The sequence below is a fragment of the Bison bison genome, unplaced genomic scaffold, assembly GCF_000754665.1.
Source record: "Bison bison bison isolate TAMUID 2011002044 unplaced genomic scaffold, Bison_UMD1.0 scf7180017864487, whole genome shotgun sequence".
Classification (NCBI taxonomy): Eukaryota; Metazoa; Chordata; class Mammalia; order Artiodactyla; family Bovidae; genus Bison; species Bison bison.
Window position 1 is genome coordinate 6,610,184 of NW_011495047.1, and position 19,869 is coordinate 6,630,052.

Consider the following 19,869-nt stretch of genomic DNA (forward strand, 5'->3'; position numbering starts at 1 on the left):
AATACTGCCACCCAACCAAGACTTTTAGAACATTATTTTATACTACTGTAAGCTTTTCCGTAAAAGAATGTTGGAACTTAAAGTGTTTCGATGCAACAAAACAATTCAATAGTGTTGTTTTAGATGACTTGGATTCTTTCTTTCTGGCACACAAGGCAGTTGGCTCCACTGATGCAAAAGTGTTTACTCCTGGCAGATAACAGTAATGAGAAGGCCAGAAACACTCCCAGTGGGAACTGAGAACTAACATCAGAGTGACTCTTTGCAGCATTGTTTATGACTGAATTATCAAGGTCACTAATTTATTTTTCCTACTAATTGCTGCTGACGATTATCTGGTGAAATGATAAGTATTTAGTCTAAACCTGATTTTTTTGGAGCTGACAATATCTCAGCCCCTACTGTCATGGTGAATACATGTTAGCATTTCTCATTGTCCAGAGGAAACTAAGCTATTTGCAAATCAAATGCATTCATTCATTAGATGATTGTCTATTGAGCACCTACTTATATGTTATGCATTGGATTGTACCCTGGACATACAGAGACAAATAAAATAGTAACTTCCTGCCTCCTGGAGAGCTTTGAATCAAACAAGAAAAATAAGAATTAACTGTTGTTATACTGAGCACCTCTCTCCCCAACGCTGCCTGCCGTGGGGATTTTGATGACTAACTTCTGCCAATTTGGTACTGTTTATACATAACATGTGTCTGCAGCTTGGAATAGTTTGGAAATTTGTGTTTTAATTGTTTATAATTTAGGTGTAAGGGGAAAAAAAGCTTAATATTATTGCCATTAAATTATTACTACCATAAATGTATTTAAGTGCATACAGTATCATGGAAAGAATAGTTTAAGCATAGAAATGGTACACTTCTATTTAGACTCATATAAAATTGCTAAAAATAACATTCACAAAAAACTTTTCTCTAAAATACTCTGCTGTTTGCATCAACCATGTAATTACTTTGCTCAATGACAGCAAAGAAATTAACACATCTCTCATATAATTTGATTGAGATGACTTGGGCAATTAGAAATGGTAATTTTTAATAATTAATTTTAATTGAGAGATGTTTATATCCAGAATGCTGAAATAACTTTTAAGAAGAATATGATACAGACTTAGACAAAAACATGCATAAAATGACACATTCCGTAAGATTTATAGGCTCACAGTTACTTGGAATAGAATGGAAGTTAATGCTATGTCTTTTTCCCATTCTGCCAGCCAGAGAAGACCTCTTATTTAGAGGGCAGGGCTCCCTCCACTGTCTTAAATCAAGGCTCTGCTGTCTGACAAACTGTCCTCCATGATTTTCACAGGATATTTATAACATGGGGAAGTACCCAAAAAAGGAAAATGTTTAATGAAGAGCTTTGCATATTACAGTGCTATACATCATATGGTTCAGTTTAGATTTTCTGAAATTTATCAGAGTTAGATTGAAATTATCAAAAGGGGGAAAGTCACATGGCATTGGTACAAACAAGATGTGCCTATTTGTATTTATGTTTGCTAATGAAATTCAGCCATGATCCCCACTTTGATTTTAAGAGTCTCAGACCACCATTCAGTTTTATTCATTGTAATTAAATCTCTTGCCCACATGCAGACACAAGGGCAGCAAGAAAAGGGGGCATATTTTATCTTTTAAAGAGCTATTACATAGCTTTGATATGAAGCTCCAGGGGTTCAAAGATTTATAGTATTAAAGCAAAACAAGATGCCTCTCAGGGCACAGTCACCTCCTTCAGCAAGTGAAGGAGCTGGGAGGGGGCTTGGACTCTGAATCCAGTGACCCCACAGAGGGCAGGGCTGAATTGGGGCTGATGGGGGTCGTGGAATTTGAAACAAACTGGTGTAGTCTCCAGTGTTGCTGCCAGAAGAGAGAGAGAAAAAGGGAGATAAAAGCACCGTTGGTCTTGACAGTAACTGGGGAGTGAGGTGGGCTAATGTGGCTGTCTTGTGAAACAGCATTTTTATACATGAAATTAACATTTTTATACATGAAATTCAGAGAGGTACATACCCTCAGCCCCTACTCAACTGAATAGTCCAATAAATGGAACACTTAGGTTAACTTCATTAATAAAGACTAGGGAAAGCCTGTGGGCTTCCCCGGTGGCTGAGTGATAAAGAATCCACCTGTAATGCAGGAGCCTCAGGAGACACAGGTTCGATCCCTGGGTGGGGAAGATCCCCTGGAGGAGGAAATGGCAACCCACTCCAGTATCCTTGCCTGGAGAATCCCATGGACAGAGGAGCCTGGTGGGCTACAGCCCATAGAATCACAGAGAGTCGGACACGACTGAAGCAATTTGGCACACACATGCAGGGAAAGCCTGTTGCTTTCAGTTCACCCCCCTGCCTCCCCCACCACATCCTCCAGCAAAGCCAAGCCAGTAGTCATAGAACCTCTGCCCTCGGTACCCTCGCATCCCCATGGAGCAGAAGAGAGCTCTTGAGAAACCACCAGGCCCTTGGTAACCAGGGTGGCTCCTGTGGCCCGCAAATCATCCAAAACGCAGAGTCTACCCTACATTTAGTTAATTGGGAGTTAACAGTAGTTTGGGAAAGGGTGAATGTAGGCTCCAAATCTTTTTATTGTCCTTTCTCTCCTGGATTTAGCCCAAATTGGCCAACTCCAAGCTGACCCAGGCAGGCCACATTGTATGCTTGACCCTAAATCAGACACTGAACACAGACTTATTAGAAAGACTTGAGCGCAAATAAATGGTGTGTCATTCCCGTGAAGCTTCTAAAGGTGCGTGCTTTTGCCACAGAACCTTTCAGCCAGGTTGATCTTAATTATTTACAGAGTTCATCTATTTATCAAAACTATTTTGGGGGCACTCGGGGATATTAAGTGATTTTCCAAGGGAGAGGTAATCAGAATGCCAAAGAGGCAAGCATAGCACTGAAAGCTCATCATGGCGTGTCTTGTTCTAACTACTCAGCTGTCCTGTTTTGGACAATGAAGTCCTTCCCTCCCTCCAGCCCCTTAACTTTTCTGCTCCCAAGGATTCTTTATCTGGAAAAACAATTTTTCCCCCGACATCTGTTTTCCCCATTAAGGTCGGAGAAGCTGAACATACAGCTTTGGGCAGAATGAGAACCGTCCTGGGTTATCCGCCACGTGCCCACAGGTCTGTGTGTCTCTCTCTGGGCAGCAGTTTTTTCATCTGTTAGATTAGGAATAGGACTAGAGGAGTTCTCAAAGACACTTCCCAATTCCAAAGTTTTATTGTTCCTTGATTTTAGATGTAAGCAAAAGACTTGTTCAATGTGGTTTAGTAGGCTTAGCTTCCAAATCCCTCTGCCGTTATGGAATTAAACGTGGTGTGGCGGGCTGCAGGGCTATGCTCCGTCACAGCAGCATCCCAGCTCCTGGGAAGAACAGTGACTGGTCTGCACGTGGCCCCAGTCAGAAGTGAGAGAGCCGCAGGTAGCCCATCTGCTGTCTTCATAAGAGGCACGTCTGAAAACCTCAATTTTTAAAACTGTATTTTGTATTGCGGTAGAATTGATTAACAAACAAGGTTGTGATAGTTTCAGGTGAACAGTGAAGGGACTCGGCCACACCTATACTTGATCCATTCTCCTCCAAACTCCCCTCCCATCCAGGCTGCCACATCACACTAAGCAGAGTTCCCTGTGCTGTGCAGTAGGTCCGTGTTGGTTATCCATGTTAAATGTAGCAGTTGAAAACCTTAGTTTCTATTTCTTCTGTATTAAATGCTAAGATTAGGATTCCCATTATGAAATACTGTCTGATCGTGACAGACTGAAACAATTCTCTATTTGTTGACAAAACCATTTTGGAGTCCTATTCATGGTGCACTCACCTACTCCACCATCGTTCTCAGCCCTTGTTGTGCATCTAGGTCATAGGGAAGAATTTTTTTTCAAAATGTATCTATTTACTTGGTTGCCTCAGGCCTTAGTTGCGGCATGTGGATCTTTGTGGTGGTGTACAGGCTCCGTAGTTGGGGCCTGTGGCCTTAGTTGCACCAGGGCATGTGGGATCTTTGTTCCTCGACCAGGGATTGAACCCACGTTCCCCTGCATCGCAAGGTAGATTCTTAACCACTGGACCACCAGGAAAGTCCCTGGATTGCTTTTAAAACGTTCCAAACCCGAACTCCACTCAGACCAATAGACTTGAAAGAAGTGAAGCCAGAGTATCTGTTATTTTTGTAAAGCTCCCCCAAGTTATTTGGACGCACAGTGTTTTATTATTATTATTATTATATACTAACCTTTAAATTAGTCTGGAAATAAGCACTAGTTGAGAGTGCCTCCAAACTGAAGATGATTTAGATTAAGGTCCCATCTCTGCACTCCAGGGATTGTGCCAAGCTAATCTAGTTTAAATCTTTGAAGTACAGTTTTAATTTAAGTGACCTTTAGCAAGACTTGAGTTTGTTAGGACTAGGAGAACAGATATGTCTACAGTAATCTAGATGGGATAAATTAAGCTAGACTTTGGGGGGTGGGGAGTTGTTTTCTTTTGTTTAGTGTAAGACAATGGTATAATGAAAAGAATACAGGTCTTGAATTTTGAATCCTAAATTTACTGATCACTCATTAAACATATCACTTTAAAAAGGAGAATAATAAGGCCTTTATTTTTAATAGTTGTGGCAATGGCTAAATTAGATATGGACATGAAAGTATTGAATACTTCATAATCCAATCTTAAAAAGTATAGTACTTTTTTTTAATATTTACCACCCCTGCAGTGGAGAGTGAAAAAGTTGGTTTAAAGCTCAACATTCAGAAAATGAAGATCATGGCATCCAGTCCCATCACTTCATGGGAAATAGATGGGAAAACAGTGGAAACAGTGTCAGACTTTATTTTGGGGGGCTCCAAAATCACTGCAGATGGTGACTGCAGCCATGAAATTAAAGACGCTTACTCCTTGGAAGGAAAGTTATGACCAACCTAGATAGCATATTCAAAAGCAGAGATATTACTTTGCCAACAAAGGTCCGTCTAGTCAAGGCTATGGTTTTTCCTGTGGTCATGTATGGATGTGAGAGTTGGACTGTGAAGAAGGCTGAGCAGCAAAGAATTGATGCTTTTGAACTGTGGTGTTGGAGAAGACTCTTGAGAGTCCCTTGGACTGCAAGGAGATCCAACCAGTCCATTCTGAAGGAGATCAGCCCTGGGTGTTCTTTGGAAGGAATGATGCTAAAGCTGAAACTCTAGTACTTTGGCCACCTCATGTGAAGAGTTGACTCATTGGAAAAGACTCTGATGCTGGGAGGGATTGGGGGCAGGAGGAGAAGGGGACGACAGAGGATGAGATGGCTGGATGGCATCACTGACTCGATGGACATGAGTCTCAGTGAATTCCAGGAGTTGGTGATGGACAGGGAGGCTTGGCGTGCTGTGATTCATGGGGTTGCAAAGAGTCAGACACGACTGAGCGACTGAACTGAACTGAACTGAACCCCTGCTTTAAGAAATATACAAATCTCATGCCTTTTATCTGAAATTAAATATTGTGATTAAAAGTAGAAGAGCAAACAAAAAGCCTGCCTTATTTTTTTCCCCACCCTTGAAAATGACCTGTCAATGCATTTTAATTGTGGCGGTTAAACTGTTAACATCCAGTTGGAAGCTTCAGTGGCTGCAGGAGCCGTGTCACTCGTCTTCGAGGCCTTCGTACCACCAAGCACATAGTGGCTTACACGGAGTTGGAACTCAGTAGAGTTGTTAAGATCAAATTCTGCAAATTTATAAGAATTCAGATAATAGGACAAAAATCTTCTGTCTTAGACCTTTGAGAAATGAAGTATTTAAAAGTGAATTTGAGACCTGCTATAATGAGATTTTTTTTCCCCATTTTTTTCCAGCTTTATTGAGGGATAATTGGATCATATAAGGTTATATAACATATAAGGCTAGGTTTATTTAAAATCTTCCTTTTGTCTTAATGTAGGCATTTATCACTATAAACTTGCCCCTTAGAACTTCTTCTGCTGCATCCCATAAGTTTTGGTATATTATAGGGCTTTTTTTGTTGTTTATATTGAAATTTTGTATTTCCCTTTGACTTTTTTGTTGACCCATTGTTTGTCCATGTGGGTGGGTTTTTTTAATTTCTACATATTTGTGAATTTTCTGGCTTTCCTCCTATCATTGATTTCTAGTTTCATTGTGTTTGGGAAATACGCTTGATAGGATTTCAGTGTTCTTAAGTTTGTTAAACCTTGCTCTGTGACTAACATATGGGAGCTGACTATATTGTTTCACTTAAATAATATCCCCTAATTTACACAGACTTTTATCACACTTTTTTCATTCTTATTTCTTTTCTCCTCTTAATGGATAATATCAAAAAATCTCTCTTCATGTTGGCACATTCTTTCTTCTGTTTGATTGAGTCTGTTTTTGAAGCTCTCTCTTGCATTTTTCATCCTTCGGCTCCCAAATTTTTGTTTCACTCTTTTTTATGATTTCTGTCTCTTCGTTGAACTTTTCGTTTTGTTCATGCATTGTTTCCTTGAGTTCATTGAATTGAACTCAGACAACTCAGTCTGTCAGCTTTCTGACAGACAAATGATTTCTTAAGATAATCATTTTTAATTATTTTGCAAGTACCTCACAGATACCTGTTTCTTTGGCCTTAGTCACAGGAAAATTACTGAGCTCCTTTGGTGGTGTTATGTTTCCTTGCTTTTTCTGTTTCTAGGAGCTTTGCGTTGATGTTTGCACATTTGAGGGAGCAGTCATCTCTTTTCCGCCTTTTCAGACTGACTCTGGAAGAGGAGGGTTTTCACCTGAAAGTGTCTGTGAGATCTCTGGTTGGCTGGAGTTCAGCAGCTCTGATTCTGGGGAAAGCACAGTGGCATAGTCTCCAGGCAGCTCCATCAGCAGCTGAGGTCAACTTTGGCAAAGACTGCAGGGCTCTGCAGTGGCCCAGACCACAGAGGTCCTGCCAGTGACAGTGGAATCTACAGCTGTTGGGGTCTTCAATGACAGAGGCTGCTGGAGGTTTTCCTTTTTTGCCTGTTGGGGGAATTTCTAGCCAAAGGGATCCTTTTTGGTGCCAGATTTAGTGCTCTGGCACTCAGTGGCGGTGGAGCCGGGGTTTTGGAGTCAGGCGCATGGGGAAGTACCTTGGTCTTGGTGCACCAGTGCCTGAAGTGCAGGCGTGTGCACGTCTTCATGGAGCCCCAGTTTGAGTCCTTGGGACTCACCACAGTGATTTGTGGCCCCAGGATGGGGAGATACAGTAGTGGCACCAACTGGGGGGTGCAGCAACGGCACACCCTGGGGATGGTGGGTCAAAGTCCTGCCTCTGGCTCCAGGGCACAGGGTACAGAGCAGCAGCAGCGTAGCCTCAGCAGTGCCAGGTCAAAGCCATGACTCAGGACCCAAAGGGTAGAATGCAGAGCTGTATCAGTGTAGCCCAGTGATGGCAAGCAATGCCATGACTTAGAATCCAGGAGTGGAACAGAAAGCAGCATCTGGGCCCCGCTGATAGTAGCTGCAGAACCCTGGAGGCAGGGCACAGAGAGCAGCAGTAGCTTCACTCCCATCAATGGTGAGATGCTATGGCATCATGATCCCAGAGAGTGAGGCACAGGGGAGACAGCTCCAGCCCCAGCAAGGAAACACAGCAGTGGGACTCCATGCAGCTTGATGACTGGGTTCTTTGTTGGTAAAGACTGTGGGGGTGCTTGGTAGCAAACGTCCACAGCATTGGGGAGGGGAGGTTTGCAGGGAATCTCCTGCTTTCCTTTTCCTCTGGGATGATATGCCTCCAAGGTAGGGTCACTCTTTGTACTGAGCTGCTCTGGACTGGCATGGGTGAATAATGCAAATAAAATGCTTCCTACACTTTTCTGTATAGTCATACTTTTTTGTTGTAATTCGGAGCTATTTTTTGACTGTTTGTAGTTGTTTATTGTTTTGTTGGGGAGACAAGCTTTGGGACCTCCTAGTTTGCCATCTTGCTGAGGTTAGTCCCTACAATGAAATTCTTGTTTTATTTTACTTTAAAAAGCAGAGTAAATCAGGAAGTGTAGTAGTGAGAATATGTGTAGGTCTGAACTGAAGGAGATAGCTTTATCTGTAATTAAAGTCTTACTAATTAGGCTACTGGCACAAACAACACATATGCTGCTCCTGCTGCTGCTGCTAAGTCGCTTCAGTCGTGTCCGACTCTGTGCGACCCCATAGACGGCAGCCCACCAGGCTTCCCGTCCCTGGGATTCTCCAGGCAAGAACACTGCAGTGGGTTGCCATTTCCTTCTCCAATGCGTGAAAGTGAAAAGTGAAAGTGAAGTCGCTCAGTCGTGTCCGACTCTTAGCGACCCCATGGACTGCAGCCCACCAGGCTCCTCCGTCCATGGGATTTTCTAGGGAAAAGTACTGGAGTGGGTGCCATCGCCTTCTCCGAAACAACACGTATACACACAATCATATTCAACTTGGAACTGCAGGGTATGCTTTGTAGCATATTTATCTTCTTTTTGCTTAAGATATTTATTAACTTTTGCCTTTTTAATGTTAATTTGTATTCCTTAAAATGTCCAATTATGATGAACCATAAAAGCAGAAGTAAACCAGTTTGGGATTTAAATGTTTTCCCTAGTTTGTTCATTGCCCGTGCACACACAGACTTTTTAATTTCCTATTTTAAAGGTCACACTTATGAGTTAACATCCCACCAGTGCCCAGTGCAGCAGGTAGAGTCTGTGTCTGCTTATCCAGGTAGATTGAGCTTCCAGTAACAGGTCATAATTTGGAGCTGAATCGATAAAAAAGAATGTCAAAAACGGGGGACTAACTTGATACTCAATTTTAGAAAAAAAGACCTAAGAACTACAATTGGTCCTTAAATAAAATAAAAATACATAATGTATATATATATATATATATGTGGAAGTGTTAGTCGCTCCATCGTGTCCAGCTCTTTGTGTCCCCATGGACTATAGCCTGCCAGGCTCCTGTCCATGGAATTCTGCAGGCAAGAATACTGGAGGGGGTTGCTGTTCCCTTCTGCAGGGGATCTTCCTGACTGAGGGATTAAACCCGGGGTCTCCTGCATTGCTGGCAGATTCTTGACCATCTGAGCCACCAGGGAAGCCACATACATACACACACACAAATATACACATGTATATGTATACATATATTCTTTGCTGGTACTTTGAGAGATACTAAAATATCTGAACTTTTCAATACATTTACATGGAAGCAAACAGTAGTTGAGAACAGAGCTCTATTAAGTCAGAAATGAAGCTTAAGTGGTATATAGCAAGTCAGAGCTGGTTTGAGGAGAGGGAGTCTGTGTTATTAATTAATTTATACTTTTCAGTAGTTGGGGAGGTCCTGGCTTTTTCTGCTCAAGGTCTGGGTTTTACTAAGAGTGTCTGTGAATTGTTCACAATATCTAACAATAGAGAGTGAGTGGGATGCAGAGTGCTTCATGAGAACGTGGCCTCTGGAAGGCCCTCACACCAAGCAATGTTTAAATTTAGTTTCAGCATTCGCAGCACAAATAGAGAGAAATTCACAGTTGACACAAAGATGAGTTGTCTCCATCCATCTTCCTTTCAAGTTGCTTACTCTGGAAGGGATGCCAAATTTGGGACGTTCCCATAATTGCCCTACACAGACAGACAACATACATCCTTTATACATCAAAAGGAAAGAGCAGTGACTCAGGGTGGAGGACCCTAGGGGATTGGTTTGCTGAAATTGCTCTTCACTAATTACACATGCTTGTTTGTTCCTTCTTTATTTTAGAATTAGAATAGAAAGAACTTATTCCAGAAATCCGGGTCAGCTCTAAACTTTGGTTTTCTTACTAAACTTGAGGGCCTCTGTTATTCAGTAAGCCTGTCATCTTTTAGTTGTTTGCAAACAGCATTAATCAACTCACCTATGAAGGTGAAAAGAGACTTTTTCAACTGGAGTAAACCATCTCATATCACCCACCCTGGAAAGATTAAACTTGGTAATTTCTCAGGTGGGCTCAGCCAAAACTTTGGTCTTCTCCTGAGCCAAGATTACTTTTTCAAGCAAGGCTCACCTCAACCATTTATGTTGAAGAGGAATCCAGCTTTACTCCCAGGTCTGTTTATCTCCATGTAAACCATCCCTGGGCTTTAAATATTATGTTATGTTGAAGGTTGTCACAGTGGTTGTAAAACGTGAAATATCAAGGGTAAGAAGCAGAAAGTATTACTTTGGTGTGAGCCTCTCGAAGGCAGCCGTGGTGGAAGGGGCTATTTCAGGGCCTGAGGCTCCCCTGCCTGTGGTTGTGGGAAGACACCCTATCCGTTCCTGCAAGTTATTTGTGGCTCTCCAAGGAGCTCATTTTCCACTGTTCTCCTGTGCACGGTCTTAGGAGCTCGAGTTGGAATTTTCTAGCCTTTGTTCGCACGTGTGCTTCCGTCCAAAAGTGCCCTATGACACAGAAAGTCCGTTGTTAAGATGGAGCTCACAGAGCGAGCCCCAAAGAAGGGCTCTATCGGATCTGCCTGTTTTCTCATCCTTGATATGCTGATCCAGAGTGAACTGTGTAACAGCCCACTAATGAAATTTCAACCAGGGCTCCCAAGCCTGACAACCATAGTAAATCCTGTGTAAGCAGGAGATTTGGAGGGAAGGTTTTGAAGCTAGTTGAATTTTATGATTAAGAGAAAGTTATTTGGAAAACCATTTTTGTTTCACCTCATGTTGGTAGAAGTCTTTGTCAAAAACTTGGGTTTTACTTTTCTTTTTTTTTCTGTATAATTAAAAATAATCATTTTTTAGAATTAAACTCTTCCGCACATTCCTAACATTATCTTAATCATAAAAGCTTATTTTGTATTTCCTGTAAGATGGCTGTTGAAGGTAAATTTATTGGACTGAAAGTTTATATACTCCAGAACAGCCCCAGAATTATTAGCTTAAAAGAACAAAAAATTCATAATGTTATGAGGATTTGTCTTTTTCACATTTTTCTGAAAATACATTATATAAAAATTTCATCTAATTGAGGGTTACAAATCCTCTGAAGGTGGCTGGTCCAAGTTTAACTAATGAAAACTATGGTGGTGAAAAGAGGAATTTTATTCCTAAATCCTGGATTTCAGTTCTGCTTCACTCTGAGTCTCATTGTGGAAGGCCCTGTGTGGCCCAATTCTCCCAATTCTGAAACGCAAAATATGTCTCTTGGGATGAAATGTTGCTTTCTTTATGGAGTATATTACATTATTATGCCGTGTTACTTTCTTTGCTGGAGTGTATTACATTATTACAATTAGTATTTATTTTCCCATTTTTCTTTTATGGGTGTATTTTTATCCCATCATGAATATCTATCTATCTATCTATGCATAATAAAATTGTGTAAGATTCACGTTTTATGTAATGCCTATAATGTACAGAACTCTAGCACCGTATTGGGCAAGGGGGCCTCTATTACTATCTGTTCCCATAGCTTTTTACTGGGACTATAAATTAGGCCTGGGAAGGATATAATGAGTCAGTAATTTATAGACTATTAAGATACTTAGTTAGAAGTGATTCCTGGGCATGTCCAATAGAGAACACATGTTTCTAAAGGACAAACAGATTCAACACAACATGTCTTTGGCCTAACCAAGCCCAATCAATTAACAAAATGGGATGTCTTATTTTACATTTCTCCCACTGCCCCGAAATAGAATCACTAACCACTTGTTAACCACACTGACTTTTTAACAGAGCAGTTGCTAATGCTTGGCCACCAGCAATGTTCAGATGAAGCACCCTACTAGACTGTAGCCAGCCAAGCCCCAAAACAGGAAGAAAGTGCTGCTTGCTCTTTTGCCCCCTTTCCTGCTTTGACTTGATGTGATAATTCACTGCAGATTTCTTCTTCTTTGACAGAGTGCCTACCGCAGGAACGGGATGGCTTTTCTGGCCTGCTGATGTGACTGGGACTGCGACAACAGGAAAGGCAATGTTATATTAAGGTGATTTCTGTTCCCCTCCTTGGGCAAAATAAAATACAAGTTTACCCTCTCCACAGCCTTGGGAGTGGGTTGGTTTGTTGTGACTATCAACTGACTGACTCCAGCCCTTTTCCAGCCCCCTCAGCGCTTAGTCTTGTTTACTGGATGGGCCATTTAGCCAATTAATGGCAGGATGTTCAGGGTGGTGTGTAGGTGGACAAGAATGCAATTTTGCAATTTGAATTTGGAGTAGAGCTGCTCTCAGCTCACATAACTTAAAAGCAGTGTTTTTTTTTTTTTTTCTCAGTGTTTAGTCTGTGTTTTATTTGATGCATTTTGTAATCCAGGTTTGGGACAAAGGACACACAATTAAAAGGACAGTCACATTTCCCCTTGCACTGTCCCACCAACTCTACTTTCTGACATTTGGTGACTAGATCTTCATGTATTTTACAGACACATGTCCACCTTATGAACTCAGACTAATCAAAGACCTAATAGGCCCGATGAACTGTCTGTTCCTATCTTTTCTTCCCTTCACCCCACGTATTGTACATCTGTCATTCTTATGGCGTCTTCCCTACTTTCCAAGTATCTGCCTGTGGTGTGTTTTTTCCCTCACAGAACTCTTCCTGTCTTTATTTCTCGCCTTCCCCTGTCCCTTGGATCCCCAGGCCCACCCCTCACACACACCATACCGATTTAGAAGCCAAGCAGTTAGAATCAGTGGAAGGGCAGCTGAGTGATCAGTTTTCTCACTCCAAAGTGCTAGCACCTAGCCTGCGTGTGGGCTGGGCCCTTCCCTGCTCTAGCAGCTGAGTTATCCTTCTGACATCTGTACTTTCTCCAGCAAATGAGGAACTGTCACTCTTGGAAACAAACTCGAATATAGCAGTAATATACCTATCTTGATTCAACTTGAATTGCAAAAAAAGGAAGTTATCTCTTTCACACTTGATGAGTTTTGCATAATTTTACTTTTATTGTGGTTTCTACGCACACTGAGACAGCCTTTGTCAAGAATTAATAAAAATAGAAATGAGAAGCGTGAAGGATTTTCCTGCTGTGACCAGATCACAGCGAGGCTCAGCTAATGGGATTGTGCCACAATAGCTTCCCTGGTGGCTCAGACGGTAAAGCGTCTGCCTGCAATGCAGGAGACCTGGGTTCGATTCCTGGGTCTGGAAGATCCCCTGGAGAAGGCAATGGCAATCCACTCCAGCACTGTTGCCTGGACAATCCCATGGACGGAAGAGCCTGATAGGCTCCAGTCCATGGGGTCACAAAGAGTCGGACACGACTGAGCGACTTCACTTTCACTTTTTCATTCACATTTGTGAACTGTCATTTACCTGTTTTGTGTTAGTCCTTCTGAAAGAAATCTTCATGTCAAGAACAACAACAACAACAACAAAGTACAGATATATAATATCAAAAAATTGCCAAAGGGTTTTGATCTTCCATCTGTGATTGGTGAAATGGATGATTAAACTTTTCTTTTTATCATCATTCTTATTTTTCTTGGCGTCCCTAATCACAGAAAATTATAAGCTTGCAGTAAACATCCTAACTTTTTTAAATGACAGCATTTATTGTATTTGGTTTCTATGCCAGGCTCATAGATGTATAAAATCTTCAGGAGCTGATTTTTCACATCAAAATTCCTCCTGTCCCACATTATACATTTTAAAGTATGCACAAGGCAGAAAATATAAGGTTTAGGTTTTTTCCCCTTCATTTTATTCTACCTGATCTCCTTATAGTCCCAGAGAAGGAAGACTCAACGTACATTTCTCTCAAAAATATGACAGGTCTATGTTTTTGTTGGTCTGGCGTATGTTTGTCTATCTTGAACAGTCTGACAGGTAATTATTTATAAAATCTGGTTTTGCCCAGTAAGTCCATATAATAACCTTTCACTTTTCATCATAAGCCAATGAGCTGAATTTAGAATAAAACAAGGTCATTTATGTCTGTCCTGAACCAGCCTAGATGTCCCCGTAATTGCTCAATATTAATATTTGTAATTCTTTTTTTTTCTTGTCTACACTTAGGTTCTTTTTCTGACTCTTTCCACAGCGCTAAATTTGAAGTGAAATAAAATTTCCTTAAGCAGTGAGTATAGGGGGGAAAAAGATTTATAAAAGGAAAGTTTCAGAAATTGGGACTTAAATAAATTGTTCTTTCAAGATTAAAATATTATGTGGAATCATAAAATGTCAAGAGTAGAAGATGGTCTTAAAGATCATTGACTACATCCACGCATTTTACAGATGGAAAATGGTGGCTTGGAGAGGGAAACTGACTTTCCCAAGGTCACTCAACAGTGGCTGTGACAGACCAGAGACCAGACTCATTGTCCCTAATTCTCAGCTTAGTCTTCTACTCTGCCATTCTGGATCTGCCTTAGATGTCACCAAGACATGTCAGGGCTTTATGGCATGTTTATCTTAGACAATAACCTAAACTTATTTTGTGAAAGTGAAAATGTTAGTCACTCAGCCGTGTCTGACTCTGCAATCCCATAAACTGTAGCCCACCAGGCTCCTCTGTCCATGGAATTTCCCAGGGAAGAATACTGGAGTGCGTTGCCATTAGGATCTTCCTAACTCAGGGATTGAACCTGTGATCTGTCTTTTGCATCTCAAGCAGATTCTGGGTCATCAGAGAAGCCCCCAAACTCTTGTTTTTTAAATGATTCTAATTATGGACATATTCTAAAGCACAAGCATTAGATTAAAATCTTCAGATGGGCTGTGATATTAATTAACTAATGTGTTATATGTCAGTTGTACATCAATTTTTAAAAAGAAGTCAGGCACATGAAAAGACGTTCAGCATCACTAATTATTGGAGAAATACAAATCAGAACCACAATGAGGTATCACCTCACACTGGTCAGAACGGCCATCATCAAAATATCTACAAACAGTAAGTGCTGGAGAGGATGTGGAGAAAAGAGAACCTTCGTACACTGTTGGTGGGAATGTAAATTAGTGCAGCCACTAGGGAGAACACTCTGGAGGTTCCTTAAAAAACTAAAAACAGAGCTACCGTATGACCCATCACTCCGACTCTGGGGCCTGTATCTGAAGAAAACCATACTTCAGAAAGGTGCCTGCAGCCCAGTGTTCATTGCAGCTCTGTTTACAATAAACAGGACATGGAAGCAATCTAAATGTCCATCAACAGATGAATGGATAGAGACGTGGTGCGTATATACAATGGAGTATTACTCACCATAAAAAAGAACAGTGATGCCATTTGCAGCAACATTGGATGGACCCAGAGATTATCCTGTGTGCTGCACTTAGTCGCCCAGTTGTGTCCTGCCAGGCTCCTCTGTCCATGGGCATTCTCCAGGAAGGAATACTGAAGTGGGCTGCCATGCCCTCCTCCAGGGGATCTTCCCAACCCAGGGATCAAACCCAGGACTCGTGCATTGCAGGAGGATGCTAAGTGAAATAAGTCACTTAGTAGACAAATATCATATGGTATCATTTATATGTGGAATTTAAAAAATCGTACAAATGATTGTGTTTGCAAAATAGAAACAGACTCTCAGAAAAACAAACTTATGGTTACCAACAGGGAAAGTGGAGGGCAGTGGATAAATGAGGAGATTGGGATTAACACATACACACTCCAGTATACAAAATAAATATAATCAGCAAGAACCTACCGTATAGCACAGGAAACTCTACTCAACACTCTCTAATGACCTATGTGGGAAAAGAATCTGAGAAAGAATAGATCTATGTATATGTACAACTAATTAATTTGCTATATACCTGAAATTAACACAATATTGTAAATTAACTATACTCCAACATAAAATGAAAAGTTATAGCTAAACAATATAAAAAGTCAGGCTCAATTGTAAATCAAATGGGAATGTACAAAATAGTTTCTATTTTTGTAGCTCTGTGTTTAGGAGATGGAATTTGAAAATAAATAAATCAGGTAAGTAAATAAATAACTTCTCTTATGAGAAATTGATGCTGCTTTATAGACATGAGGATAAAAGAAATAGAAATATTTCTCCCTTTGATCCCTTAGAAAACTAGGAATAAAGCTACCATATAACCCAGCAATCTTATTACTAGGCATATACCCCAAGGAAACCAAAATTGAAACAGACATATGTACCCCAGTGTTCACTGTAGCACCATTCACAGTAGCCAGGACATGGAAGCAACCTAGATGTCCACCAACAGATGAATGGATAAAGAAACCGTGGTACATATACACAATGGAATATTACTCAGCCATGAAAAGAAACATGTTTGAGTCAGTTCTAATGAGGTGGATGAACTTAGAGCCTGTTATACAAAGTGAAGTTAGAGAAAAACATATTGTATAATAACACATATATATGAAATCTAGAAAGACCTACTGATGAACCTATATGCAGGGCAGCAATTAAGGACTTCCCTGGTGGCTCAGAGGGTAAAGAGTCTGCCTGCAATGTGGGAGACCCGGGTTTGATCCCTGGGTTGGGAAGATCCCCTGGAGAAGGGCATGGCAACCCACTCCAGTATTCTTGCCTGGAAAATCCCATGGACAGAGGAGCCTGGCAGGCTATAGTCCATGGGGTCACAAAAAGTCGGATACAACTGAGCGACCTCACTTGACTTCAGTGGAATGTAAACATAGAAGACAGACTTACGGACCCGGGGGAGGGTGCAGGGAGGAAGGACAGGGTGGGACCAATGGAGAGAGTAACGTGGAAACATGTGCACTACTGTGCAACACAGATAGCCAGTGTGAATGTTCGGAATAATTCAGGGCACTCCACCAGGGCTCTGTCACAACCTGGAAGAGTGGGATTGGGTGGCAGGCGGAAGGGAAGTTCAGGAGGGAGGAGACACGTGTGTACCTATGGCTGACTCATGTTGATGTATGGCAGAGACCAACACAGTATTGTGGAGCAGGTATCCCACAACTAAAAATAAATTAAAAAAAAAATATTTCTCCCTTCACCTGAATTTGGAAATGCAACTTTCTAAACATGCCATTTTGAGGATATGTCATTAACCTTCTGTCTACACATATTGCAATAGTTGAGATTCAAAAATAATGTTCCAGTTTTAGAGGCAACAGTTGTTATTTAAGCATAACTATTTTTAATGGTGTATATAATTTCTGTGTTTGGGATGAATTCCTCATTTATTACTCTATGTTCTTTGTTCCTATAAAATGGTAAACAATCTACTTTTAATGCTTTTACCATGTAGAAGACAGATAAACATAACTGGTAATTCTTGGTCTGAGAGTAAACAAGTTTACTTGTCTAGAAATTATAAAATTTAGTTTTATGAAAAAAAATTTATATAGTTCCCAAATCAGGCATTTCTTTCCAGTTCATATAACCCCTTATGTAAAACTGAGTCACTACAGAGAAAATACTCCCTCATCTGCCCTCCTGGAATTTAGATAGAACCTTCCCAAGTTGCATTTAAAATTCTACCATCAACCATGTATACATCTTATAAAATATTTTACAGTTTCCTGTGTGCTCTGGCTGAACATTTCATAGTACATAAACACTTCTGCAAATAATATAAGGGCATTGAGTTGAATATGTCATAGCAGTGGCGGCCACATTAAGCTGATTCTTCATCGATTTATTTTCTTATTTTTATGTTCTTGTTTGGAAGACAAGATGAAACGTTCTGTGCTTATTGTATAGTTGGTGGGAGTGGGGAACAAGGGCAGACCAGGGGACTCTAGCTAGCAGTTTTAGTGGAGTCGAGTTCATTAAAGGAAAGGCTTTCTGCAGAGGGCGTCAAGCCAAGCTTAAACAACAAATCTCTGCCTGCAGGAATTGGATGTAAATGTGATGGTTAAATAAGGGCCAGATGGCTTTAAAAGCTCAAATATTAAAAAGTCATATCTCTTAAAGTAAGTTTCTAGTGTCAGGACTAGGATAGTGATACCATAGCACTTAAGAAAAAAAAAGAGACATTTTTTTTCTGGAAGAAAATATCAAATATTCAGGCTGTCGTAAGTCATGAGAGTTTTGGCAATTGAAGCATATTTTAAAACAATCAATTCCTACAAAGTCATGAGAAACCCAGATACAATATTTCATTGTTGGAAACCACGGTAACTCTGTATAGGGTATTATATTCATGTTCTCTTTTCTGCTCATCACCACCCAATCTTTACTATTCCTTTTTCTTTCCCCAAAGAGTATAAAACTAGAAAAAGATATAGGAAAACTCAAGAAGCAAGATGTTTACTTATATAACTGTTGAACAGTTCACTTGCTATCAAAAATAATTTATTATATCAGCATTTTAATAATGTTTCACATAATAATCATAGTTTCACATAATAATCGTAGGACACCATGTGCCACCCTGTACCCGAAGCACTTTATGTGATTATCTGATTAAATCCTCACAACCCCACTATGAGAGATGCGTTGTCATTCTCTGTGTTGCCCGTAGATGGTAGAAAGCAAATTTAAGAACAGAAGGTTCGAACTTCCCTGGCGGTCTCGTGGTTAAGAGCCTGCCTGCCAGTGCAGGAGACACAGATTTGAACCCTGGTCCGGGGAGATTCCACATGCTAAGCCCGTGTGTCACAACTCCTGAGCCCGTGCTCTGCAACATGAGAAGCCCACACACACAGCTAGAGAAGGCCACGCATAGCAACAAAGACCCCGTGCAACCAGAAATAGATAAGTGAAAAAAAGAGAGGATGGTCCCGTGCCTGATGCAGAAGTGCCCGAGATGGAGCTACTGTTAGTACCCAACACTTTGACCCCAGAGCTCATGCTCTAAACCAGTGTTATACCACTTGCACTGTGCTAAAGATTTCTGATAACACAATTGCTGCCCTGAACCTAGAAGTATTTCTCAATACCAAAAAACTTGATTACAAGAAAATTTTAACTTCACATTCCTTCCCTGAGGCCAAGTATTATGTATATAATAGAATATCATATAATGTGTAACAGACTATAATTATATAGCATGATGCCAAGTCTTCTGTAATGTCTTGAACCTTAAGATAAATACATAGGATCAATGCACATACTAAGAATCCCTGTACAAATTATGAGGAAAACTTCCCCAAGATCCATGTGTACAAAGCCTCTCCTTTGTGGGACCAGATTTCTCTAGAAGGCTCTCATTACACAGGCTACTATTTTATGCTTTCATACAAGCTATTTCATGTTATAAAACAATCCCCATCGTGTTTACATGTGTTTGCAGTGGCCGATCCAGAAGTACATGCAGCAACCCCCTGTAACTTTATACAAATGCCCCTTTTAGGTATTTGCCTGTTAATTGTGATGCAGTCTTTTGTTTCTCCCAGCTCAGGATGTGCAATTGTGTGCGTGGGATAGTGGTGGACAGAGATAAGGAAGGAAGTGGAACAAAAGTTGCTGAACACAATTTGCATTATAAATGATGATTTTCCTCTCTGTTAGCAGCTTCTTTAATTCAGCCCGAGGTCTGTTCTGCCTCAGAACAAGTCACTTTCAAATTTATATTTGTTAAGATGTCGACTAGCAGTGCCTCAGCCTGTGGCATTACGTACCTACAGGTTTCTTTTGCTAACGACGTTGATTTCCTTCTGCCAACCACTTTACTTGGGAGAAGTCAGTTCACCTGCCAGTACATTGGCCTCTTCCCATCACTCCTTCCAGACTGTGTGTGCCAATCCGTTGAGCAGTGCTTAAGCAGCAGTGACTCCTGCAGGTTGGCTGGCCACACTTCATAGGTTTGGCCTGGAAAGAGACAGTGAGCCCAGGTGGTGCTGGAAGTTGGGACTTACGTGGCAGCCTAAGCAAGATCAGCATGGTGTCAGCTTTTCACTGTCCTGGGACTTCCCTGGTGGTCCAGTGGTTAAAACTCCATGCTCCCAATGCAGGGGGCTCAGGTTCAATCCCTGGTCAGG

The 19,869-nt window shown here is 41.0% G+C and overlaps 1 protein-coding gene across 2 annotated transcripts in view; it reads left to right on the forward strand.

Annotated features, from left to right (window-relative positions):
* Window positions 1-14,412, forward strand: part of SUPT3H (suppressor of Ty 3 homolog (S. cerevisiae)) — a 389,319-nt gene extending 374,907 nt beyond the window's left edge. Inside the window, exons 11-12 of one of the 2 annotated variants that reach the window (XM_010863087.1) lie at window positions 11,891-11,976; window positions 14,010-14,412. In XM_010863087.1, the coding sequence (XP_010861389.1) occupies window positions 11,891-11,932 (42 nt within the window). In that variant the 3' untranslated portion in view covers window positions 11,933-11,976; window positions 14,010-14,412. Of the gene's footprint in view, window positions 1-11,890; window positions 12,026-14,009 lie in introns of those variants that run through there. The other variant, XM_010863085.1, reaches the window with a different exon arrangement.
* The last annotated feature ends 5,457 nt before the right edge of the window (window positions 14,413-19,869 follow it).